A 25,994-nucleotide genomic window follows, 5' to 3' on the forward strand; every position below is an offset into this window, starting at 1 on the left:
AGACAGTCACTGTACGGACTGTCCCTCTTTGAAAGGATGTTTAGGGCTCTCCTGGATAGACAGTCTGAATGCTGATAAAGAGTATACTTTAGCAAAAGTGTTTAAATTGCTGCTGTCTAGCCACAGGACAGTAGGAAGCTGGGACATCTAAGGCTGAATCTGAGTGAAAGGCAGTAGGACAGCCTTACAGAAAGGGAACCAAGTTGCTCAGGCTGTGATGTGCTAGAAGGCAGCACAGAGGTGAACTGTAAAGTGGATTATGGGTCAGGTTTTAGCAATGCTTCGGTACATTGGAAGACTGAAAAAGCAGTAGCTGGAGTGCAAAACCTGGACAGAAAAATTGTAGGAGTATTTTGGATTTAGAAAAGTCTAAAAAGTCACTTTGCATATATGTATATATCTGTGCATATGTCTATAGAGGGATATGTGAATGTGTCTGTGTGTATATATATATAAAACCTCTTTGAATCATCTCTGTTGGATATGAGTGACAGACAGTGAAGGTTTACTTCAAAATGCATTGTGGGAGTTTTTAAAATTTGAGTGAATCCTTTAATATGCAATTGCTGCATGAAGAGTTTCAGGGGGGCTTTCTGTGGTTTTGTTCCTTTTCATGTTCTTTTACACATATATACCACCCTCTTTCCTTTACTTTTAAATAAACAAAGAAGAAACAAAGCGGGAAATTAACTGTGTTCAGAGAAAGTATTCAACCTCAAGTTTTGAGTCTTTTGTCCTCTCTTGGTTTGCTGTTACATCCAGAGATATAGACACACCTCTGTTTTGGGAGGCAGGACAACACTGAAAATGGCAAGGGGAAAGGAGCAGGAAATTGTATTGCCCTTAACCTAAAGCTTTTTAATGGAATTGGTAACAACTCTTTTAGCCTAAATTAGGATAATTCTTGTATGTATTTAATTACTGAGAATGACAGAAGAAATGTTCCTATTCCTTATGTAGTTTTGCTGTTGGACCTTAGTCTTTTGCTAGATTTCAGATGCTTCATTCCTGTATTACCCTGGCAGGTAGATCTGCCTGTGGTGACTAACATAGCATGAAGTAATTTGAATTCATGAATGTGGTTGTCTGAGATAGAGAACACCTAATGTCTTTGTCTGTGTAGGGTGATGACTCCTTTGGTACTCTATAGATGACTCTATAGAAAGGAATGTTGTTTGTCTATTTAAAGGGAGGATAAGAAGCAAGAAGGAAGACATTTTGACCAAATGACAATTTTTTCCTCTTTTTAGAGAAATCATGAGTTCCCAGGTTAGGCAGTTGGGTGAGATCTTCATAATCTGCAGTGAAAAATACATAGAAGAATTTTTGGAAGGAAAAAGAGTGACATTGTCAATTTCTTATTATTTGAGGCCTGTGTGAGTAACTGGCAGCTTCATGGTGGTTTTCAGCCTCCTTTTTTTTTCCTCTCAAGGATTCAGAACACTAAAAAAATCCAAATAATGTTTTTAATAAATTAAGTGATTTAGTAGTTTATTTACAGTGGCCTTTTGCATACACAGTTAATTGCACTATATGTTGGTCTTCTAGTGTATTCCATTGAGCACAAGACTGGTAAACTGCAAAATGAAAAAAAAAAAAAAAACAAAAACAAAACAAAAAACAACAACAACAAAAAAAAAACCCACACCAAACCAAAAAAAGATGTGGATTGGAAAGACTTTTTTTCCTGCTGCACATACAGATTTATTAAAAAAAATTGTTAATGAAGTGTTGGTATGTCTGGCCTAAGTGTTACTGTAAAGGAGGAGAGGTGAGAAAGCTGAGAACTATGAAGCTGTTTGGGATTTATAAGCAGACAAACAAGGGCATCTGTGCTGTCACTACAAATTCTTGACATTTTCTCTATGTGGACTAAAAATCAATATATGAGTGGCTTGCTGAGAACATCCCAAAGGCTGAAACCCTGATCGCTGACTTGCATGGCTGGCATGGGGCAGCACTGTTTGTAAGTGATCATATGTTTCTGTAGGACAAACAAGTGCAGCATGGTTTGGTTTATTTGGCTTTGAAATAACCTAAGGGCACCTTGTGAGCTGTACCTAAAAGTATGTGCAGTGCCTGAGAGTGTTTCTTGTTTGAGAATGCCAATGAATTGTGCATTTGACCTTTAAGCTTGTGCAGGTTTCCATTTTATCTCAGGGCTTGCAGCCTTTCTGCGCTTCCTTAGCCTTGCATCCTTGGCATGTCTTGCAGCCAGTTACACTGGGATTGGGATAAATTCCTGGTTATAGACAAGGTTTAAAATGACTGTCAGTAGTTTGGATGTCCTGCTGCAACTGTGAAAAAGTGAACTTGGGCTACTTTAAAAATAAAGTGCTGGAGAGAGGCTTTGCTGCACTGCTGAAAAGTCTTGTTTTGCATTGTGGTGAATGAAGGAAGAATAGTTTTATGTTGATAGCTGCTGTTCAGTGTCACTGCACTGACTGGTTCCCTAATTCTGGTGTTTGCGGGGTATTCTTTGAAACACGTGGACTATACTGTGAAACAGCAGTCTGCAGCTTTCTGTAGAAATTTAAGTGACTGAAAACTGAATATATTTTTTTAAAGAATCTTTAATATAAATAATTGCTACAGGAGTTTTAACTCAGATAATTAGGGCTGATATTATGTAACAGGAAGAGTAAAAGAGAATAGATGCTTCTGCAGACTCAGCTCAGTTGTAGGCTCAGCTCATTTCTGACAGAAGCCACTGACTGATCCTTCCTTTTAAATTAGAAAATTGGAATTTTTTGCCTGAACCCAGGTTTTATTATGGTGAGACCACACCTTGAGTACTGCGTTAAGCTCTGGCATCTCTAGTACAGGAAGGACATGGACCTCTTTGAGTGAGTCCAGAGGAGGGCCACTAAGTTCATTAGACAGATGGAGCACCTCTCCTATGAGGAAAGGCTAAGAAAATTGGGAATGTTCAGCCTGGAGAGAAGGCTGACCTAATTGCAGTCTTCCAGTACCTTAAGGGAGCCTACAAGAAAGATGGAGAGAGACTATTTACAAAGACATGTAGTGACAGGACAGGGGGAATGGCTTCAAACTGAAAGACAGTAGGTTTAGATTAGATGTTAGGAAAAAATTCTTTACTCTGAGGATGGTGAGGCACTGGAATAGGTTGTTCAGAGAAGTTGGGGATGCCCCATCCCTAAAAACGTTCAAGGGCAGGTTGGATAGAGCTCTGAGCAACCTGATGTAGTGAAAGATGTTCCTCCCCGTGGCAGGGGGATTGGAACTAGATGATCTTTAAGGTCCCTTCCAACCCAGGCCATTCTTTGATTGATTCCATTATTTATTTCCTGGCACAGGTGATACAGATGAACAGTAGGAAACACTGCATTTGCAAGGGCTGGCATCTAATGCCCACTTCGAGTTAGATGTGCTACGGGGAGCCCTGGCTAGAAATGATTCCTGCTGATGGGGAGCGGAATTCTGCAGCCACCAGGGAGAAAAAAATACTACCGTGTGTCGTTCCGGGGTCACAGAGCAGCGTGCCGCTCTGACGGCCTGAGGAACGCTTGAACAACACGAGGAGTAAGCACGGTAGTGGCCGCAGCGAGCGGCATTTCGGGACACCCGTGCCGGGGCCTGCCCGCTGAGGGCGCGGCCGGCAGGGGGAGCGGGGGCTGCGGGGCCGCCCTCACCGCCTGCCCCGCAGCGCCGCGCTGGGTTCGGGATGGGGCACCCCCGGAGGGCACCGCCGGGACGGCTTTGGGATGCCACATCCCCGGAGGGCGGCGCGGGAAGGGTGGGCGGCTTTTGGGCGAAGGCGAAACGGGTTTCCTCCTCCCCCGCCTCTCCCTCCCCCGACGAACTCAGCCATTTTGAAGAATGGTATAGATTCAATGTGAAATGTGATCATAGAGGTCGGTAAATTTGGGGCAGCGTAAGGACAAGAAATAACAAAAGGTTTCCTTTAAAAAGGAATGAAAGCCCAGTTTTTTGATTCAGAACTACGACACATACAGCCCCTGTTGTGTGATGCTGCCGCTGCTTGCAGCGAAAGGTGCAGCCTCAGGCTTGTGTGTGAGCCAGCAGTCAGCCCTTTGCCGATTCAGCAGGGGGCTGGAATGAAACGTTAACAGACAAATTACATATTAGGAAGAAATTCTTTACCGTGAGGGTGGTGGGGCACTGGAACAGGTTGTGCGGTTGTGGATGTCCCATCCCTGGGAGTGTTCAAAGCCAGGGTGGGTGGGGTTTTGGGAAATCTGACCAGTGGAAAGTGCCCCTGCCCGTGGCGGGGGTGGGGGGGGGTGGAGTGGGGTGTTGGAACTGAGTGATCTTTAAGGTCCCTTCCAACCCAAACCATTCTGTGTTTCTATGAAATAAATTCTAGCGATTGTTTTCTACCTGGAAATGCCTGTCACCTTTTTGCTTTGGTTATTCCAAATGCAAAACCCTGTATGACAGGATTACAACAGAGGTGCTGTTTGGTAGATAAGAATGAAACAAATTCTGTTGTTGAAGGTGGTGCTGGGGAAATAAATGCCTATGTTGCTGTATCTGCTAGCCTTTTATCTTTTTTCCTTTGTAATGTATCTTCTTCAATACTTATCAACATTTTCTTTCCAGCAGCTTCTATAAAAGCACTGATGGAAAGACACTTTCAGTGAAATGCTTTTAATAATGCTTCCATTAATGCTAGAGGTTTTCTGGGTTGTAGGTTCAGATGATCTCATTCTGTCACTCAGAATTAGTACAGAGCTATTACATTAAAATATAAATGCTTAGCTTCCAGCTTCTTTAGTTGCCTGCAAAATATTCCCCTTTTGAATCTTTTTTCTTTCTTGTCCTTCTACCTGTTTTGCTAAGGTTTGGAATTGATATTTATACTGCACTCCACTTTTTAGAAAAAAAATTGTTTCTTGAAGTGCAGGACATAGTAATTGTAGTTAAATGTTGAGAATCCATCAGAAAGCATTTTTTAGTGTGCACAGAACTTCACAACAAAAGCAGATGTCTACATGATTCTACCTTCTAGGTATCCCACCAGTATTTCTAGACCATTGAGACAATTACGTCAAAAAAACCCCTAAACCTCTCAAAAATATCTGTGTGTGCACAAATACAAAACATTAAACAGAATTTGTAAATTTTTGTCCACTTGGCTTGCCTTATGTCACAACTCAGTCCAGTCTGTTCCTCCCCTTGCTTGGCTGTTCAGGAGGATGAAAGTGGTGGTGGATATTGTAGCACAGAAAATGCCATCTGAAAATGATATTCATGTAGCGAGGAACTATCTTATGAAGATCTTGAGAAGTTCCATGAGGTACAGTACAGACTTTACATGTGCATCCCTTCTGTTTCTTCCCAGTGATTGGATTCCTCCTACCATTTGCCAAGCCCAAACCGTCACAGAAGTCCTCTTCCCAACCCTGTGTTCCTTATGCTCCAAATGCTGCTTGTATTGTGCTAGTTTTCTAGTCTTGTGCATCATAGAAAAGTAATTGTCTCATAACAGATAAACCTTTTTAGCTGAATTGATGCCTAAGATGTCTGTTGAATATGCTCTATAGGTATTTTTAGTTCGCTGAGTTGGTGTCAGCACCTTAGAAATGAGCAGTGGTGGGGAAAAAACATTCAATGTTCTGTGCAGCTGAACAGTGATATGATTTGTTTTCCATACCTGCACCCGGGCTCATAGCACACAAGGACCTTCTGGAGCTTGTCATCCCATAGCTGAGCAGAATCTTTGCATTTGTTTGCACTAAGAATATTGGGGCTCCTCTCCTCTATGAATAACATGTCCTACCAAAAACGGACAACATAGTGATGCTCTGCTTCACTGTTTTCTCTTTTGTCATGCTGTGAAGAGTAGGCTTTTGTTTATGGAAACAATTACTTCTTTTTTTAGTGACTGAAATTACAGTTTCCCTGTAGAATTATTATTCTCCTTTTGTGATCCCGCATGCAAAGCTTGGAAAGGCAATTCGTCATTGATTTCTTCAGATCTTCATGAATGTACTGTGAAAAGCCATGTACTCAAATTTGACCTGTTTCAAAGATATTGGGTTTACAGTGAGCTTTAGTTTTGGTCTCTAAATCCAGTGGCTGTCTGGTAACTCAAATTTATAAAAAGGGGGAATGAGTTAAAAAACAAGTAGAACTACCTTTAAAGTTCAGATTGAAAATAGGGAACACTTTCTCAGTGTAGCAAATTACTTCTGTAACTCAGACAAATGACTAAACCTTGAAGGAATAAATTTTGTGAAAACATAAGTGTGTTAAAAAAATTCTCAAGAACTAAGGTCCTGTAAGCCTTTATTTCAGACTCTGACTTGGAAGGATGGGATTTGTCAAACGTAATACCTCATCTAAATTTTAAATTACACTTCCTCCAGGATGAGCCAAGGAGAAGAGCAGGATGAATTACCTTCAAAGAAGTTCCTGCTTCGTTCCCAGATGACTGAGAGGGTCTAGACAAATGGCCTGTACTTGGCATCTGCTCACTAAAACAGGAGCTGGATTCCACCCAGGAGGTTTATTTAACCTTGGGGGGAAAAAAGAATGCACTTATGAGTGCTGAGAGGTGTTACCAAGAGCAAGTCCTTGGAAGGAAGTGCGAGCTGTTGTTACTAATTCCTGAATAGAAGGAAGGGATAGAGGAGTATGGAGCATGGAGAAGTTTTGCAGAACAGTTTTTAAGGTGCAAAGCTCTAACGACTTACTGTTGCACTTCTTAGGAGGGATCTCTTCAGTTAAGTGACCACGTATGCTTGGAAATGATATCCAAGTAAATATTTGTGGAACTTACATGCTTTGCTGAATTGTTTTTGAGATGTAATCTTTAAAGAACAAATCCAGAAAACCTCAGATCAAACCCCCCCCCCCCCCCACGTTTCTGGGGTGCTAAACATTTCAAGAGCTGAAGCAGAACTTGGCTGGAGTTAAAATGATTAGTTATATCACTATTACTATGAAACAATATATGTGGCTTTAATCCTTCCTGTCATTACCACTTTTCTTCCCAGCTCCTCCCATATGCACCTACCTACAGTAAAACCTTACCAAAGCCCTACTGTTGTCAAGTTGTAAACAAGTCCTAAGTCTCAGTATTAGCTTTAACTATTAAAGCTCTGGATATGTGTCATACTTTAAAATGTATTTACCTGCCTCTGTGCATTGTAAACCCCCCCCCCCCCCCCCAAAAAAAAAAAGTAAACTAAAAGCAGACAAACCAAAAAAAGGAAACAAAAAACCCCCACAAATCCAAGAAACTACCCAAGCACAGACCTTGGAGAGTACTGGCATTTCAGTGCATCTCAGGCATTTTGAATAAATGGTGATGTCTTTTCAAACTGGCGTGCATGCAGAAAGTTTTGCTGTCCTTTCAAGTCATTATGCCTTTGTCCTACCTGTGAAACATTTTACTACCGTGATAGATTTTTTTGCCGCGTAATCACCTTATTGAACTGTTTGCATTAAACTGGTACACTCTACCTCTCTTCTTTTCAGGAGAAATGACCTAGCCTGTAGGCCACACTCCTGGCACGCAACCAAATTTACGGAAAGTCAGCCTGAGACAGCCACGTCACACCTTTCCTCGTCTAATGCCTGCGCCGCCTGGCACTCGCGCTATCATGCAAGGTGAGTCTCTGCTTAAAGTTACACACATTAAGCTCTAACAGTGACACAATAATAATGTTGGTCATGTCGTTGAGTGGTTTTTTTTTTTAAACAACAAAAGCAGAATTGTTGTATTATAGTTCTTTAGTTTTGCCTGTGCTTTTAGTGCTTAAAGGGGGAGTTTGGGAAGTTTGACATGTGGATGAGTGGATTTCAGAAACAGTATGCCATACATGCATATGAGTGAAAGGTAAGAAATTATCTTTTTAGGCAGTCAAAACGTTCTGCTTTTTGTTCTGTGTTTCCTTTCAATGTCCACCGGTAAAATCCTAAGGCAAAGAAACCCTCAAAATTAACATTCATAAAGTGAAATAGGAAAGGGAGAAGAAATTGAAAAATACTGTTTCAGACAATTAAAAGGGCTTTTTCTAAAGGGAGGGTGTGGAATGTTTTATTGTTGGACTTAAAGATATTATTGGGTTTATTAGTTAAACTGTCTTTTCTGTAATCTGATCTTCCCTACACCTGGGATCTTGCTTGTGTAGAGAGGTAATAAGATCAGTGGTTTTCAGTCCCTGTTTAAAGCACCGTAATATCTGTTAGGTCTTGTTCAACACTAAGGGAGAAAGGCTAGCACCCATGCAGGTTGAGCTGTGCAACTGTAAATCTTTGGGTCATGGCTGTTTGTGCCTGGTTACAGGTTCTTGTTTTGCTTCCTGCTCATAGATGACATTCTTTAGCATTTCACAAGTGGTTTTTTGGCTGTAGTTTGTTTGTTGGTGGGGGGGGGGAGAGTGTTGTGGGTTTTTTGTTGGTTTGGGTTTTTTTCTTTTTGTTACTCTTTACTTTTCAGTTCCTATTGGGGCGTAGTTACACCAAGCATTAAAGAAAATGAGTCTTGTTTACAGTCCCAGTTTGGGAAGTAGACTTCTGTTTTCTATACTGACTACTGTACATAGTCCATCATTACTTCTTGATGTTAATTTATTGTGGTGGTCTAAACAAAAGAGCATTATTTACATTTTTACAGTTGTTTTTACATTGTTTTCTTTAGAAGCTTCGTGCTGTTTTTAAAATCACTTGCTGTCTGCTCTTGAATAAAGTATCAATGTTAACATTAGGCAGAAATGTTTTTAAATGTTTTTTGTAATACTGTATTAGCAGAAGTTTTAGCAAATCCTTGATTATAGTTGCTGCTGGCTTACTCTGATAAAAAGTTTGTGTTTAAATGTCGTGTAGATGGGTTGATTTAGATTTATAGATTTGAAGACAGTAGAAGTCCTTGTACACAGAAAGAAAATTCAGAAACTTCTACTGTGTTCCTCATTGCAATACTATAGCTCAAGAGTATTTCTACTATTAATGAGTCTTCTAACTGAGCTGTAAATCAGTAAATTCTTCCTGCTCTTCCTGGTGGTTGTCCTTGTACCTTGTGAAAGTAAAATACTGCAAGACACGTGTTTCGAGGTGTGATTTGATAGGAGCTGGGTGTGCCCCAATACTTGGAAGAGGAAAAAAAAATACTGGTTCAAGGCCAGTTTGAAATGAGGTTTGGTCAGGAAATTGTATGTATTAAGGAAGAGAGGGGGGTATCAGAAATAGAAATTGCTGGTAGACTAATATTAATAAGAAGGGAAAATTCTTTCTCATTTTTTCTCAGATGCTGACCAAAGATTTAGTGGCTTTAGCACAGTCTAATAGCAGGGTTCCCAGGTCACTGCTATCCTGAACCCCTTGGCTGCCTGTGCTGCCCAATTGAAAGGTGATGTATTGGGGAGCTTTGTCAGACCTGGTGTCTGTTGTCCAAGACAGTTTCAGTGGCAGAGCTGGTTTCAGACTGCAGCTGCTCAAGAGGCCCTGCATTCCCAAAATGGCAGCGGAAGGATTTGGGTCTTTTGAGGATCAGACTTGCAGAGGGGGTTTCTTTGAGCTGGTTGATCTGCAGAAAGAGGTGAGCAGTGTCAGGGATTCCCCACTTTAAAGTACAATTCACAAAACAGAGAAGCACCGAGCTGATCGGGAGGCACAGCAATCACTAGCTGAAAGCATCCGTATGCAAGGAGATAAGGGAAATAGCCCGAGGAGGGGATATTTCTAGCCCAAGCATCCCATCCCTGAGCTGTTTCTGGAATTTCGTGTCCTTCCTTGAGCTAAGCATCTGAGACTGGTATTCACAGCCTAAAATCTCTGAATGTGCCTGCCTGCATTCTCTCTATGAGTGTGAAAATTCACAAAATCGCTTGTAAAACATGGGGAGTTCATTTAGAGGGAGAGATGCTTTTGCTCTCTTCCAAGCAAGATATACCTGGAATTTTTGTGTTGGTGGAATGGGGCACAGCTGGCCAAAACAGACCCCTGAAGTTTGTCCTTACTATCTAGATAGGTGAGAGATTAAGGTAGGCAGTTTGATTTGGGTTGCGTTTGGGTTTTTTTTTATTGCTGTTTGGTTGGTACTGATGGTTTGGATTTTTTAGGTGGCCTGATGAATTTGAACCTTTGAGAAGGTGGATGAAGTTAGAGGAAGGCAGACAAACCAGAAGAGCCTGTATATAGGAGAGAGAGTAGTTCTGGAGCACAGCCCTTCTCGTCCAGCACTGTATGTGGGGGGGTTTTATCGTGTGACTTTAATTCAAAAACTGTAAGCTATCTTGGGAGCACTAGGCTAAGTCTAGGTGCCTCTCATGCAAGGCTAGAGAGGTAAAACTTTTGACGCTTTTGGTGTCTTCATTTCCCTCTGTGAGTCTTTAGTCTTTTTCACAGAGGTCATACCTTAACAACAGGGACACAGACTTTATTCCTAACCCATCCTAAACTAAGGCTGAGCGCACTTTTCTGGGAGGGGTGTATATGAGCTCTCTTAAGTTGTTGAAAGTTTAAACCCTGCGCTTTCTTCCAGTAGGATATACTAAAATAGAGGACCCTACAGGCTTTATTTTTTTTCTGTTCCCTTGGCTGTACAGTTGCAGCCAACAACCTATTTTACTTTGTTCTTGCCTTACAGGTGTGGTTGTGAGGCAATTATGCTTTTAGAAGGCTGCTTAAACTGAGGTTCAGCGCGCTTGTAGCAAGCGTGGGTAGAGCCCCTCTCAAATCTTCGTTCACGAAGCCTAGCCATGATGATGATGATGATGATGATGATAAACTGAGGTTTTGGGGCAGTTAGGGTCAGGTACATCTGATTTATAATCCCATGCAGTTGAATGTGGTCTGATTTAGTGAGATGATGTCATTTCTGTAAGGGCCCAGAAGCAGAAACTCATGCCCCAGGGCTGGGTGAGGTGCTTATTGGCCAAAGTGGCCAAGGATGGTGTTTTTAGATTATTTCTGAATTTCACTTGCCGAACTTTGACCAGCAGTGTGAATCCACAATGGTCTTGTGAATCCACTCCAAAAAAGCTGTTGAGAGAAGGGTATCCTGGGATGCCAGGCTCAGGCAGAGAATTGGCTTTTTAACTTCCATGTCAGGGTTCATAGGAGGATTGCCCTGCAGGAGGCCATGCTTTGCAGTAACATGCCATCAGAAATCTGCTTATCCTTCCTTTAAAGTATTTGTTGCATCTGCTGGGTTTCCATTTGGCGTTTTCTGGCAGGGCTTTGACCTATTACACTGATGATCTCTGCTGCACATGTGATAGCAACAGATTTACATGAGACCTGTAGTTCGTAAATTGAGGCTTCCCTGCACAAGTGTCATCTTTATTTTAATCAATGCCAAGTATCTGGTTGGATTTTATGATCCCAAGGGTCTCTTTCAACCTTAACAGTTCTATAATCTCCTTAGTGCTGAAGAGGGTGGGTAAATGTCAACAATTCTTAGTAATATCTGGCTTGCATTATTCATTGGCAAAGGAAATCCTAGTAATGACCAAGATACTTTTTGCATGAAACAGTCTATCAACCTAAGATGACGTTTAAGACCTTTTTAGGGATTCAGCTAGATGTTTTAAATGCTGAAAATGAATGAAAGAACAAAAAACCCCGCAAGAGAAGGCCAGTGTTATTGTATGTTGATAATAAAATGCTTTTAGAATATAAGCATAAAGTATATCTTATTTCATATACATTGTTTTTGACCACAAAAGGGGGGAAAAGGAATTCTCCTGTTAGTACTGAATTCCAGAGAACTGCTGAGTTGACCTTTGCAATATTTTTTGACAGAAGAAAACATCTGTATAAGTCTTTGTGTTTTTTATGTGGACTAATCTAATTTCATTGCTAGCTTTCACAGGTTTCTTTACTGCACTGGATTTGATCGATGCTTCATGTAATTATAGCTGTAGGGAAGTAGAATAATTCTGGGAATTTCTACCAAGAGGCTTTGCATGCAAGGGCAGGAATTTGAATTTGGTACATAAAAGCAGGAGGAGCTGCCAGTGAAGTTCAAATGGGGAGATGTGATGAGAATAATTGGGAAGACTGTTGCCTCAGCATCAGTGTGTTGGGTTGACAGGAGATGGATGCTATGAGAGAGAAAAGAAATGAAAGAAAATGGAGAACTCATTGGGTAGGAAAGGATGAGAAGCAGCAAGATTTTGGAATAGTGTCCTTGGTAAAAGACCCAGAGAAAGTACAGTGTCAAAGATGATGTTTCTGTAAATGAAAGAGTGGCAGGGAGAAACTGGTGGCAGTAAGGGTTCTTGCAGGAAGGTCAGAAGTATAACTTTGGTCATGCAGAGCTTATGTTGCTCTGGCATCTTCTCCTGAAGTTTTCCTGTCAGTGTTGTGGAACTGGGTGGAATTGAATTACATTATTCTAAGGGTATCAACCTGAGACTGGTTTGAAACCACACTGATAAGCCTGCATATGCAGGCTCACAACAGAAGTGGTGGGGTTTGAGACAAATGTATTTAGTGAACCTCTGCCTAAAAGTCAGAATATCAAATGAATGGGCAGATTTGGATTTAACTTATGGGAATAACTTTATAACAAGGGAATAACTTTATGGGCTGAAGACATTTAGGGTGACATCTACAGAGATGAAGAGGGAAGTACATTAATAGCTGGAAGAATTGGGGTGCCTGGAAAATAAGTTGATGTTTGTTCTGGGAAAGAGGGAGCTAATGGAGCTCAAACTATATTTTTCTAAAGGCAAAGTCAGCAAAATCAACAAGAGAGAGGGAAACCTTCAAGAAGATGAATGCATATTACTTACTGGTGAACTTACATAGGGAAGTTGACTTAGTAGGATTTCAAGCTTTGAATCAGTGGCAGAGTTGACTTTGTGTTCAAACTTTCAATTTTATTAGGTTGTTTGTCCTTAACTCCTGTGCATATGGATCTTAACCAATGTTATTAAAATGGGTGGCTATATATATAAGTTGTGTCTTTTTTTGATTGGTTTATTTATTTTGATGCTTTTTTTCGTTTCTTACAGTAGCTGTTCTTCTCATGACCTGTCAAACTCGTGGGATCAGTCAAGTCTATATCGCACTTCTGACCAATTCAGCTCTTTGGGAAGTATGGACAGCTGGGACCACACTCCACAAGTAGCCCAGTATGGAAGACTTTCTTCTGCAAGGTCTAATAGTAGCATTGATCATCTAGGGAGCCAGAGTAAGCGGGATTCAGCCTATGGGTCTTTCTCCACCAGTTCTAGCACCCCTGACCACACTCTGTCCAGCACAGACACTTCTTCGACAGAGAACATGCTATACAAAGTGGGCCACTGGGAGACTGCTAAGCATGGAAGCAAGTCTGGCCAGTTTTTGAATGACAGCAGTGGAATAGAGGACAAACCTGGGTATTTGCCAACTCCCATCCAATACGAGAACAACAAAAGTCCTAGAATAGAGGAACACCCAGATAGCAAGCTCACTAGCTCTGGAAGATCCAGTTTTGGGCCTGTCTGGTATGTTCCTGATAAGAAGAAGTCTTCATCTCCTCCCCCCCCACCCCCACCTCTTCGTAGTGACAGCTTTGCTGCTACCAAAGGCCATGAGAAAACCCATGGCCCTGCATACTCAGAGGGTGCCAGCACGCAGCACTTTTCAGCCCTGAACCGATCTCAGCCTAGGAACGATTGGGGCTTGGAAACTCTGGAGCAGCAGCGGCGTCTCTCCAGAGCTTGTGACAGGAGGATCAGCAACTCAAATTATAAATCCGATCTCAGTTCAGAACATGCTTTTTCTTCAGCTGGTGAAAGGTACAATAGTAATGCAGGACCTGTGAACAGACTGCAGTCATCTTTGTCCAGCACCGACGTTCGATTTGCACAACCTGCTTACACTTACCACCACCAGCACCAGTACAGCGATGAAAGCACTTTTTTTCACAGTGCAAGAGTCTTAGCTGCACCTAAAGATCAGCAACATTATCTGTCCTACAGTGGCATTCAGGAGTTATCTACAGATCATTTTCATGGCTGCAGTCCAAACCAAGCCAACCTGCTCAACACTTCCTCTTTGAACAGTGCTGCTGAACAGAAGGTGGAAAACACTGGACAGAGTCGATATTATTGTGTGACAGCAAAACAGCCTGCTCAGGGAAGCTCAAAGCCACTACAACTCAAGGATGACAGCTGGAAACCTGCAGTGGGAACTGATGTATTGCTTGGACCTCATGAAAATCCTGCAGTTGTCACAATGACCCACACCCCAAAATACTATCTACCTCAACAATCTATTGAATCTTCACTGAAAAGGTGTGATAACAGTAGTCATTACCTGGCGGACAGAGAGTGGGATGTAACAGAAAAAGCTAAAAAACCCAACCATACTGAAAAGTCTGGACAAAAGAAAAACTGTGAGAGCAGCTCTGAGGAAAGTGAAACTAGGCAGGGTCAGCAGGAGTATGTAAAGGGTTGTGTCCTTACCACTGAAAACAGATCCTCTCAGAAAGATTTTAGATGGGGTAAAGATGAGAGTAGCAAGATTTCTCCTCAGAAGACCCCAATGTTGCACTCTTTAGCTCAGGAAGGGAAAAAGCAGTCTGACAGCAACCAAGAAGCAGTAACAGAACGACAGGCCCCATTTGACACTCACTTGTCTAAACAGGCACGAAGGAGTGATCGTTTTGCAACTACCCTGAGAAATGAGATCCAAATGAGAAGAGCAAAGCTGCAGAAAAGTAGAAGTACTGCTACATTAGTAGGGTCATCTGAAGCGGAGGAGTGCAATGAGACCTGGAAACCAGATTCAGCAGAGAACGTCACCACCTCCTCAGACACAAACTTTACCAGCACCTACAAAGATCACCTCAAGGAAGCACAGGCCAGGGTTCTGAGGGCAACATCCTTCAAACGTCGGGACTTGGAGCCCAGCCCTGCTGAATATCTGCCCCGGTCACCTGAGCGGAAAACTGATAGTCACAACTCTTCATTATTGGCTTTGGTTTCTGAAGATGTGTCTGGATTTTTTGAGGCTACACAAGCTAAACCGAACCCTACAGGGAGTGGCACTCATCATGTTTCTCGCATTGGAGCCCGGAAGAGGTTCACAACAGAGCAAAAACTGAAGTCTTATTCTGAACCGGAGAAGATGAATGAGGTGGGGATGTCAGAGGATGAGTGTCATGCTCACTGTCATCCAGATATACCAGAAGAGGCCCTGGGCTCATTTGCAGACAGGTGGAAATTTTTTGAAGAAACAAGTAAACCTACATTTAGAAAATCATCACAGAAACCAATTCCCCATGGTCTAGCAGAGGGACAGCCTGAGAGGAAAGCTCGTGGTGGACAAGAGGGAGAGGAGTTGTGGTATGGGAGAAGGGGTCGAGTGGCCTCTGCTGGACTTGAAACTGCTCATGTTTCAAAAGATAGTATTCACCATAGCAGCAGCAATAAGGCTGCTGATTGGATTGTGAAATCTGCACAGCCACAGCGCCTGGGAACCTTTGCAGAGTATGAGGCATCATGGAAGGAGCAGCGGAAGCCAATAGAGCCAAGGACATCAGGAAGGTACCATTCAGCTGATAACATCCTTGATGCAGGCCATGAACAACGTGGGAAATCCCAATACACCCATGAGAGGTCTAGATCATCCCCTTCCACTGATTTCTACAAGCAGGTACAAGTGTCTTTTGCATTATCCTTTAAATTACCTAAGGCAGTGGGGGACAGGAGAGGTGTGGAGGGGGAAAGAGAATTTTTATGAAAATTTCCACTTTAGGAATGCAATCTAATTTGGTGTTTGCCTTTGGTCAGAAAAGGAATAAATTTTGTGGGTAGCTCTCGTAAATAAAATGAGGAAGATCAAATATTTTACTGCACAAGAGCAATTAGATCAAGTAATTTCTTGTGTGTTGTAGCCAGATGGAAGAAAACAAGGTGTATGAATAATATCCTCTTTTTTACAGTAGAGATCTAGGTGGATCAAAGCAATCTTCACCCAGAGTTATTTTTTTGTTGATGTGGCTGACTTCCCCATTTTAAGGTTTTCAGTTCTCTGAAACTATGAAGAAGAATATTGCTAAGAGAAATAATATGTACTTTTGTCCAATTTTGTTAATGGTCTAATAGTTTCCATGGATTTCCTCTTCTAAATTTGCTTGCTGCAAAAGCTACATAGGATAAAACTTCTGACTAATAAAGTTTAGAGATTACAAATATACCTGCTAATGTTAAAGCTACACTATAGCAACAAATGAAACTACTTAGTGTTTTATGTCAGTTTGCTTGATTTAAGATTTATACATTTATTCCTTAGAGAGATGCCAAATGTCTGTTCAACTTGCAAGTAAATATTAAGTTAATTTTTAACTGAGCAGGCCGGGGAATGGTTGGCAGGTGGCACTGCAAGTAAACAGAGAAACCAAGTTTCTTTAGTTCTCTATTAAAAGATGTTGTTCAAGCTGCTACAAGATTGTCTGATATCTCCAAGGAGTCATAGTGTATTCAACTTGTGTTGAACTTCACCTTATGCAAGAAAAGATTAGAAACAATGGAGTTGTGTATATTATTTTTTCCTCCTTTTTTCCCCTGCTGCTAAAACCATTGCATGCATACACACGTCACCTCTGTGTGTGTGTGTGTGTGCGTGTAGACTTGGAGTAAAATGAGAATACCTCAAAAAGAAACAAAAATGTTGATCTCTAAAAGTTGTGGGCTGTCTTTCTGTAAGTTTTTTTGCGTTTTTAAGTTTTGCACAAGTTATTTTTGAATTCTATGTGCAGACTTAACTATGGAGATAATTTACTAAGGTAGAGATTCCAAGCACTGAAAATATTCACCTGGAAGTTATTTTGAAAATTAAATTCACTAAATTATTAAATAATTGCCTACCCAGCAGAAAAATCATATCATCTATTCCCAGCGTGCATTTCTGGTTTATTAGTCAGTGCCTTTAAGTTCAGTATAGGCCTCCTGGGGCAAAAAGCAGACACCTGTTTAGGCACCTGGAAAATATGGTGATAAGTGCATTGAAGATACTTACAACAGACTGAAGTAAATAAAGATGTTGTTTTGCATATATGATTCAGATTATTCCATTGCTAATGCGCAGTTAAATTTCCTGTAGGTTCAGTGTTTGTAATGCAAAGCTATGCTTTGGGTGGGGTTGTTTGAAGATAGTGAGATAATAACATTCTGGAACAGCAATGTTGTGTGTTTTACTGAGAAACTAAAGTACACGCACGGGGATTCAAAAGCTGGTGCGTACTTGCATCTTCTAAAATGTGAGCAGCTCTTCTGTAACTTCTTTTTTTTAAATATTTTTTTTTTCTTTGCCAAATGGAAGTTGCAAGAGTTTTATATAAATGTTCAACTCTTCTGTAGATCAACAGAGCAGTAACCTGAGCACAGCCAGGTCGGGAGTGCTGTGCAAGAGGTCACAGAGCATACTGAACTGCTTAAAACCAAACAAGTTTCAAACATGCTATGCTGTTGACTTCATGTATATTCAAACAGAGCAAACCCACAAATAAGAGGTTCCATAATCATAGATTTTTCAAGAGTCTGAAACACGATGACTTGGTCTCTTACTTGTACTATAAACCACTTCTAGGAAGTTTCAGTTGAAGTAAGGAGGCAAGCAGAAGATTTAAAGGAAGATGGGGAGTGTATTTTCTCTAGAGTCAACAAACTGGATGAAAGGAACTGCACTGTAAGGTAAGTATTTCTTAATTTCTGTCTTTGAAAGATTTATTTTTGACAGCTCTGATCTGATCTTTTCCTAACCCAAACTGGAAATTTTGCTATGATGATTTCAGAGTTCCTGCAATGCCTTTTCCCCTTGTTTCTCTCCTTTTCCCCACATACTTCAATGTGCGTGATAGAATTAATTTTGGGACCAAATTTCTGAGGGCTGTAGTACGAGCTTGAAGAAACTGTCGAGTGTTGAGCATATTACAGTTTGTTCAGAGGTAGATGATTCTTATTTGTGTGTATGAAACAATAGTTACAGGTTTTTTTGGGGGATGGCTTGAGGTTTCCCAAAAGAATTTTTCTGTATTATCCTTGGCAAAGACAATGCAACTGGAACACAGTTGTGCTGTAAGTTGGACTTTTCTTGTGCCTTTGCAAAATGCTGTACATGAATAGGAGCCACTAAAATTTGTTTTTCCGTTTTATCAGCTCCAGTTTTCTCTGTTACTTTGTCTCTCATTAAAACTGTACAGTGTTTTTGGACCCTTTTCAAGCGTAGGGGCTGCATGTACAATGTAGTTAAAATCCTTTAAAGAACTGCCATGCAGGGGGTTGCCCCCCTCCTGGCCCACTGTGGTGTGAGCAGCGATTTCAGCAGTCGCTGATACTACTGCGGCTGCTGAAGTGGCATGTGGCAGCTGAGCTGAGGTTGTGCACACACTGCTGTCACCAGCTCTGACAGCTCCTGGTTTTGTAACAGAAGGAACTTATGTATAGGAAAAAGAACTTCTTTGGGCTTTCCTTGGTTCTAGAAGTGGCAATTATCTCTCAAGGGGAGAGGAAATTATGAACGTTAGCAAACACAAACGCTAATCGTGACCATAAGATCTTGTAAAAAATTAGTATTTATTTGTGGGTTTATACGATTGTATTTTGCCTTGCTTATGGCTCAGCTGAAGAGACCATCTGCTAGTTTTTCTAATTTTTTGCAGCCCTTTGTACTTACCATAGTGATTTCAAAATGAATAGCCCAGGAGGGTGTGAACGTGTGCGCACGCGTGTGGAGGGCGATGGGCTGCAGGGAGGGGGAGGTGGCAGCACAACCAGCCGGGAGCAGACAAGCTGCTGTAGGCAGGCAGCATCTCTTGACAAGTAAAATGATTTCCCTCCACCAGTGCTGAAGCCGAGTCACAAAAGCATGGGAATAATACTCGTACGCCAGCATTTTAGCAGTGTTTGTGCAGCACAATTCTTGCTTTATAATCATGGAATCCGTGAAAATCACGTGACTGGGCACCAGCTGCAGCAACTTTTTTTTTTTTAAATTGTATTTTGATGTACAGTTTCAAATGTAGCATTTGGCCATTTTACCGTACTACAGGAGGTTTTGTAAAATGGTCTCTCTCACAGTCTTTCCTCAATACTGATATGCAGAGGGTTGATATGCCTTCTGTGTTCCAAAAGCCAACAAAATAGAATCCCTCATTTGGGCATTTAATTCCTGTGTTGTGAACTACCACCGTGTGATGATGAATGGCTGCACTATGGGAAAGAATATGCATTTCCATGTGTTCTTTTTTTAACAAGGCATTCTTGTGCTCGAAAGGAACTGGACTCAGGATGACATGAATTGATTTTATGATTTCTGAGCTGCCCTAAAGGCATTTAGTTTTCTATTTTTGGAAACTAGCAATCTACAAATGGCTAGTAAATCTATCTAATTCATGGTATATTCTAGAACTTGAATAGTAACCAAGCCTAAGGTCTTTCCTGTGGTCATATTTAATATTTCCTTTTAAAATCTGGGTTTGGAATAAATTGGTGGCAGCTGTTATTTTGTGCTACTGTGTGCTATGGTTGCCTTTGTACTACCAAAGCCAGTGTGACCAGGCAGGACATGGGAGTGGCCCTTCAGCATTTGTGGGGGTTAGATGTGCAGGGGTTGAGTTGATGAAGATTATTTGTGAACCTCTTTCATCTTTGAGCTCTGTTTTTCTCCTCTGAGGTTAGTGAGTGCTTTCCAATGAATTCAGGTTTTTCATCTCCCATTTTAAAAGTGCTGCAACATCTCCTGAACTGCAGTATTTAATAGTTTAGGGTATTATTTTTGTAGGAAAAGAAAGTATTGGTCCATAGCAGCCATTATCATCTCCAATGCAAGAACCAAACCGCTCTTGTTATGAACTTGCAGGGGTACCAGCAGTTATCTAACATGAGATGAGTATTTTTATACTGAGGTTCAATGTGATTCTATGTACGTTCTTAACTTTAGGATGGCTTAAAAGCATTATACTATTCTGCTGATCTGTAAAACAAAAATTGGTGCTTTTTTATTTTTAACAATGCTACTCTTTCTATTTCAAATTAGTTAGAAAAGCTTATCTTTTTACAGATGTAAAGTCTGCGCTTCTTTAAACATGGCTCTCTTTCTGCATTTGTAAAATGACTTATACTGCTTATAGAAGTCTTCAGAATTTCTAAACTGACACAGACTTTCAAAAGGTTAAAGACGAAAAAGTCTGCTCTGACCAGTAGTCTCTGGCTTCCTGCAGTATGACATGCACTTGTAAAAGTTACTCTGCATCAAAAGAATTGTGCTTTATGATCTAATTCTTAAGGTTGCCATCTGCTACTAGAGATGTTTACAGTCATTGCTTTTGTTTAGTTTCTTTAGTTTGACTTCTAGCTCTATTAATTTGTTCCTGTGATGTCTGTTAAAGTTACATAATTTCAAAAAGTGAAAAAGGATATATGAGATCACAGCTCACAGAAAGTATTTCAACATTTAAGAGGTGTCAAGTGCAAGAGTGTGTGCATGTCAAATGTAGGACTGTGGCATGACTCAACTCTAATTAAACACTATAAAATGCTGCTTTCAGTTCTTTCATACCTTAGTAGTTACTCCTATTTGAGTTGAGTTCTTGAAGATGGAGGAACAGCCTTTACCATACAAAACCAAAGTAAAATAAATTCTTAATGCCTAAGCTGACCTAAATGCCCAAGTGTAATATTCTAGAAAAACCTCTTGACAAGCCAGAAGCAGGAGCCTATGGAGAGATTCCCAAGTTCTTTATTAGGCTCTTCATAAGGAAACTGATTTTTCAAGACCTGCTGAATATTTAGGCTCCATGCTCTCCAGGTGGTGCAGCAGCAAATTATTGTGGGAGGAAGAAAGAAGACCTTCAGCAACACAGGAGCATGAATGATCTTATGTCTTCTGAATCAAGTCAAATGGAAAAGAATTTACGAATGGCTAGTAGTCCATTTACATATGTGTTTATATCTGTCATACATATATGGATGTTTGTATGTATATACACACGTATAAAACATACATGCATGTTTTGATAGTTTTTTCTCTTAGCTTTTTCTGGTTTGTTACCATTATAGGGGTTGGGGCTACATATCTACGAGGACTAATCAGCAGTGGGGGAAAACTCCTCAACAGTCCACAGTACACACTTGGAAAAATTAGTTTCTCATGTGTACAATGATAGAATGTATAAAATAGACATTGGAAAATAAATTAGAAATTGGAAGTATTCTTAGGAACGACACAGTTTTTCATAACTCCAATAGCTTTAAATTCTGTTGTTTGGTTTTGTTTTTTTCTACTGTGGTCTCAAATTAATATAGTACCAATATACACTGTTAGTATCAGCTTAACTGGGAACTTAGTTACTGAAATGCAAGACTTGAAGGATTGGGGGTTTTTATATGTAGCAAGAAGGCCATTTGCTTAAATAGTTGATCAGAACTCTGCTTGCAGGCATTGTACCATATAGCTATTTAAAACTTGTCTTCTTTATTTAGAATTATAGAATTCTAGAATGGTTTGGGTTGGAAGGGACCTTAAAGATCATCTAGTTCCAACCCTCCTGCCATGGACAGGGGACCTTCTACTAGTCCAGGTTTCTCAGAGCCCCATCCAGCTTGGTCCTTGACACCTCCAGGGATGGGGAATCCATAGCCTCTCTGGATAATGTGTTCCAGTGCCTCACCACCCTCACAGTAAAGAATTTCTTCCTGATATCTAATCTAAACCTACCCTCCTTCGGCTTAAGGCCATACTCCCTTGTCCTATCACTACATAACCTTGTGAAAAGTCCCTCTCCAGTATTCTTGTAGCCTCCTTTACGTAGCAGAAGGCTACTGTAAGGCCCTCCTGAACCTTCTTGTCTCTAGGCTGAACAGTGTCAGCTGTCTGAGCCTTTCCTCGATTGGAAGATATTCTAGCCCTCTGATCAACTTAGTGGCCCTCCTCTGGACTCATTCCAACGGGTCCATGTCTTTCCTCCATTGAGGACCCTAGAGCTGGATGCAGTAATCAAGATAGATTTTCACAAAAGCAGAGTAGAGGAGAAGAATCCCCTCCCTCTCCCTGCTGGCCACACTGCTGGTGATGCAGCCCAGGGCACGTTCAGCTTCCTGGGCTGGGAGTGCACATTGCAGAGTCATTATTGAGCTTTTTGTCCGTAAACACCCCCAAGTCTTTCTCTTCAGGGCTAATCTTGATCCATTCTCAACCTGTACTTGTGCTTGGGATTGCCCTGACTCAGGTACACGACCTGGAACTTGACCTCATTGAACCCCATGAGGTTACTTTACTCATTTATGTCATTTACTTTATATATGTCGCTACAGTCAAATTGAGAAGTTCTTCTGGAATAAACACTGCGGGGCAAGTATGTCTCAGTCATTGCAGGACTTACAAAGACATTGCCAGAACTATGTAAGCAAAATGTTTTCACCCTCTTCCCTTTTCCTCATGAGGAAGAAATAGTATGATCTTGTGCAACTGCTTCTTTAGAAATCACTGAAAAAATTACTTTGGCAAACATTTTCATGCATGTGTTAACAACCTTCAATATTTTCTGTTGCAAAAGAAGTCTAACTTCTCTACACTTCACCTACAACTGATGTAATTTTTCACATTAATTCTTCTAAAGCAAATAAATATCAGCTTATTAAGTGTGGAATGACCTAACAAGTAGTATTTTGTAGAAAACAAATTATAAAAATATATCTTTTTTTTTTTTTAGCAAATGTTCAGTGTACTATCAATTTCTATGTTTATTTTATTGAAGAGCTTTTAAAGTGAAGTGTTCTCTTTTTTAAATCAGTTTTAGTAAAATAAGGACTATTTAAATGTTTAAGTGCTCTTGTTTGAGGAAGGTTAGGTATTCAGTTAAAGGGAGAAGAAAACATGCTTTCTGTGTAGCCTGAACATAGCAGTTTGATTGAAGTAATGCTTCAGGTATCTGAATTCCTAATGGTAATGAATTTGCATGTGAAAACATCTTCTTGCATGAAGTTGGAAATAAAAAAAAAAAGAAATTAAAAATTGCGGTTTTCCCTTTCCAGAAGGTTGTGTGCAGCTATTTGTTGTCATCTGAAGGAAGTACAGAAGAGCCAATGTCCACGCTCACAGGCTCTTAGCTATTAAAAGATAATTCAAGTGTGTGAGCTCCTGAAACCCTTTTTGTTTACATTGGAATCATAGAGTTGCTTGGGTTGGAAGGGACCTTAAAGACCATGTAATTCCAACCCCCCTGCCATGGACAAGAGTATCTTTCACTAGATCACGATGCTCAAAGGCCCATCCAGTCTGATCTTGACACTACTAGGGATGGGACATTGACAGCTTCTCTGGGCAACCTGTACCAGTACCTCACCACCCTCACCCTTTCTTCCTAAAATCTAATCTAAATCTCTCCTCTCTGTGTAAAACCATTACCCCTTGTCCTATGACTACATGCCCTTGTAAAAAGTCCCTCTCCACATTTTTTGTAGGCCCCCTTTAGGTACTGGAAGGCTGCAATAAGGTCTCCATGGGGCCTTCTCTTCTCCAGGCTGAACAATCCCAACTCTTTCATCCTGTCTTCATAGGAGAGGTGTTCCTGGCCCTCCTCTGGATGTGTTCAGCAGGTCTATGTCCTTAACAATTTTTTTATCATGAGATGAGGATTATTAAGGCATCTTTCAGACAAGTTTTTTTTTCCAGTTATATCATTGTTTGTGTCATCTGGCAATGATGTAGTACAGTCTGGGCTGTTACAAAGTTTCTATTTTGTCTGAAAACGGGAAAATACTACTGTGACTCTTCCCATGCATATAGAGGAGAGAGAGTCCAACAGCATGTATTCATATATGAGAAGTGCCCTGTCAGCTTTCATCTTCCTTAGATTTCTGTGAGTACTTGTAAATAGTACAAATTTCATTGCCATGAACCACTATGTCTTCCCAATACTAGCTGTATGTGACTAACACAGATAAATAAATATCATGCTTTGAGACAGTGTTACCTTGAATCACTGGTACATGATGGATATTGATGCTTAAGAACAGAGGCCAAAGGTCTGCCTAGGTGAGTTTTCTTTTTCTAACTGAACCAGCAGGAGATGCTTGGGGAACATAAAACTAGGGCAAATGAGGAGCCGTGCTGCTGGGTATCTTGTCCAGCCTCTGTTAGCCTGTCCATCTTTCACCTTTGTTTTATTTTAGAGGTGTTGGTTGGTTTTGTTTTTTTAATGCTGTGAAGTACAGAGATTATATGTTCATAGCACAGTCTGTGAAATTCAGCTTTTCCTTCCTGCATAGCAGTTATTTCAGTTATACATCATTGTATCTGTTGGTGAAGCATTGGAAAAGCTGTCTTCTGGGTTACTCTGCATTTATTAAATCTGAATTTCATCTATTGTTTTATGGCCCATTCGTTCAATGATAGGAACTCTTAGTTTGGTGTCTTTATTATTCAGAATAATTTTCTCATAGCAGCAACTCTTTTCATCTTGTTTTTTTGCCCCTTTTGTAAATCATCTGGATCTTACCAGTTCTGTGAATGATGTGATGAGGCAAGTGAGGACTTTGTCTCATGACAGTCAAATTTTTAAAAGTCTCTGATAAGGATAAATTTTAATTGTCTCTTTTAGAATCTTCTAAAAATCTGAAGTCTGTCTTCCAGATTACTGTTGTCCATATGTGTAGTGACTCTAAGATTATTAATGCATCCAAGACACAACTTTTCTGCACTAGTCCAATTATTCTTTGTCATTTTTACACACTAGTTAGTGCAGCTGCTTAGTCTCTTCATAAAATTTCTACTTCTTTCCTTAAGTTTATGGTTCTGAAGTTCTGCAGATTCGTAATGAATATTTTTTTTATTCTTGCTCTCTTTCTCTCATTGTCTCTCTTCAGCACCCTCACACCTTCCCTCCCAAACATTTCAGGTGTCACTTTGCTCAAGCAGTCGCCCAGTTACCAGAGGATAGTTGTGCACCACAGCTACTATTTCAGCATGTATGGAAGTTTAGGGTAATTGTCATACAGTCCAAGTAACTAATGACTGCCCACTTTCAATGATGTGCAGCATCTGAAAACCATTCCTGCATAGGCTGTTCTTTGCTCATGGAGATGTGAAGGGGAGTTCATGTCCATTTTTTGCTGTGGCCTTATGTGCTTTGTATTCTTGCTACTATACTTTTTTCCCTATAATCTGCTTGAAACAGATACCTGTGTTTGAAAAAGTGCCTTTTTTGTTGCTGTTGTTGTTCTAACACCCATAAGGATTTGTACCTCTGCTTTTTCTTTCCTTTTTTTAAGCTTTTTTTATCTTATTTGTTTATACATCTGGTTTGCTTGATTAGTTTGATTAGTTCTGGATTTTCCTCATTTGGGTAGGACTTTAGTTCATTGGTGGATGTCCTTTTAATTGCTATTTAATTCAACCTTTGGAGGGAACAGTGAGTGGGAAAGAAAGGAGTGGTCGGGTGTTTTGGTAGGTGTTACACATTTTCCCTGAGTTTCATATATTGTATCTTCAGTTGCATGTTATCTCTTAGCATTGTACCATCTGGCTTGTTCTTTTTAAAAATATTCATCTCCTGTATGTAAATGCCCTTTTCAAAATCAAATACCACAGTGTGGATGCTTGATCTTTCAAGAATGATTTATCGAAGTACACATGGCCACTGGCACAGGGTTGCTCTCCAAGTAGTAAAGTTTGGAACCAGATTCTTCTCATACCTCAGGATCAAGGTAGAAGTTGCATGATGTATTGTCCCACTTGAAGTTTTTTTCTTCCTCTTGTTGACCATTTTAAATCTTTCAGGCTGCTTGAGCTGAGAGATGTGTGGTTCTTTGAGAGCATCACAAATGTGTCTCCCATAATATACTCCTGAAAAAGCTGGCAGCCCATGGCTTGGACAGGGGCACTCTGTGCTGGGTCAGGAACTGGCTGGAGGGCCGGGCCCAGAGAGTGCTGGTGAACGGGGCTGCATCCAGTTGGCAGCCGGTCACCAGTGGTGTTCCCCAGGGATCAGTGCTGGGACCAGTCCTGTTTAACATCTTTATCGATGATTTAGATGAGGGGATTGAGTCCATCATCAGCAAATTTGC

At 40.7% G+C, this 25,994-nt stretch overlaps 1 protein-coding gene across 4 annotated transcripts in view; it reads left to right on the forward strand.

The window, feature by feature from the left end:
• Positions 1-25,994, forward strand: part of SHROOM2 (shroom family member 2) — a 142,422-nt gene that overhangs the window by 67,515 nt on the left and 48,913 nt on the right. For 2 of the 4 annotated variants that reach the window (XR_003571925.1, XM_027890250.1), the window contains exons 3-5: positions 7,468-7,599; positions 12,957-15,582; positions 17,518-17,621. Coding sequence is in view for 3 of the 4 variants with exons in the window: in XM_027890250.1 (XP_027746051.1) it covers positions 7,468-7,599; positions 12,957-15,582; positions 17,518-17,621 (2,862 nt within the window). In the remaining variant the exon portion in view is untranslated. Of the gene's footprint in view, positions 1-7,467; positions 7,600-12,953; positions 15,583-17,517; positions 17,622-25,994 lie in introns of all 4 variants that reach the window. The other 2 variants (XM_027890251.1, XM_027890252.1) reach the window with 1 other exon arrangement.

The sequence above is a fragment of the Empidonax traillii genome, unplaced genomic scaffold, assembly GCF_003031625.1.
Source record: "Empidonax traillii isolate 1590-97213 ecotype Southwest subspecies unplaced genomic scaffold, ASM303162v1 scaffold282:size975252, whole genome shotgun sequence".
Classification (NCBI taxonomy): Eukaryota; Metazoa; Chordata; class Aves; order Passeriformes; family Tyrannidae; genus Empidonax; species Empidonax traillii.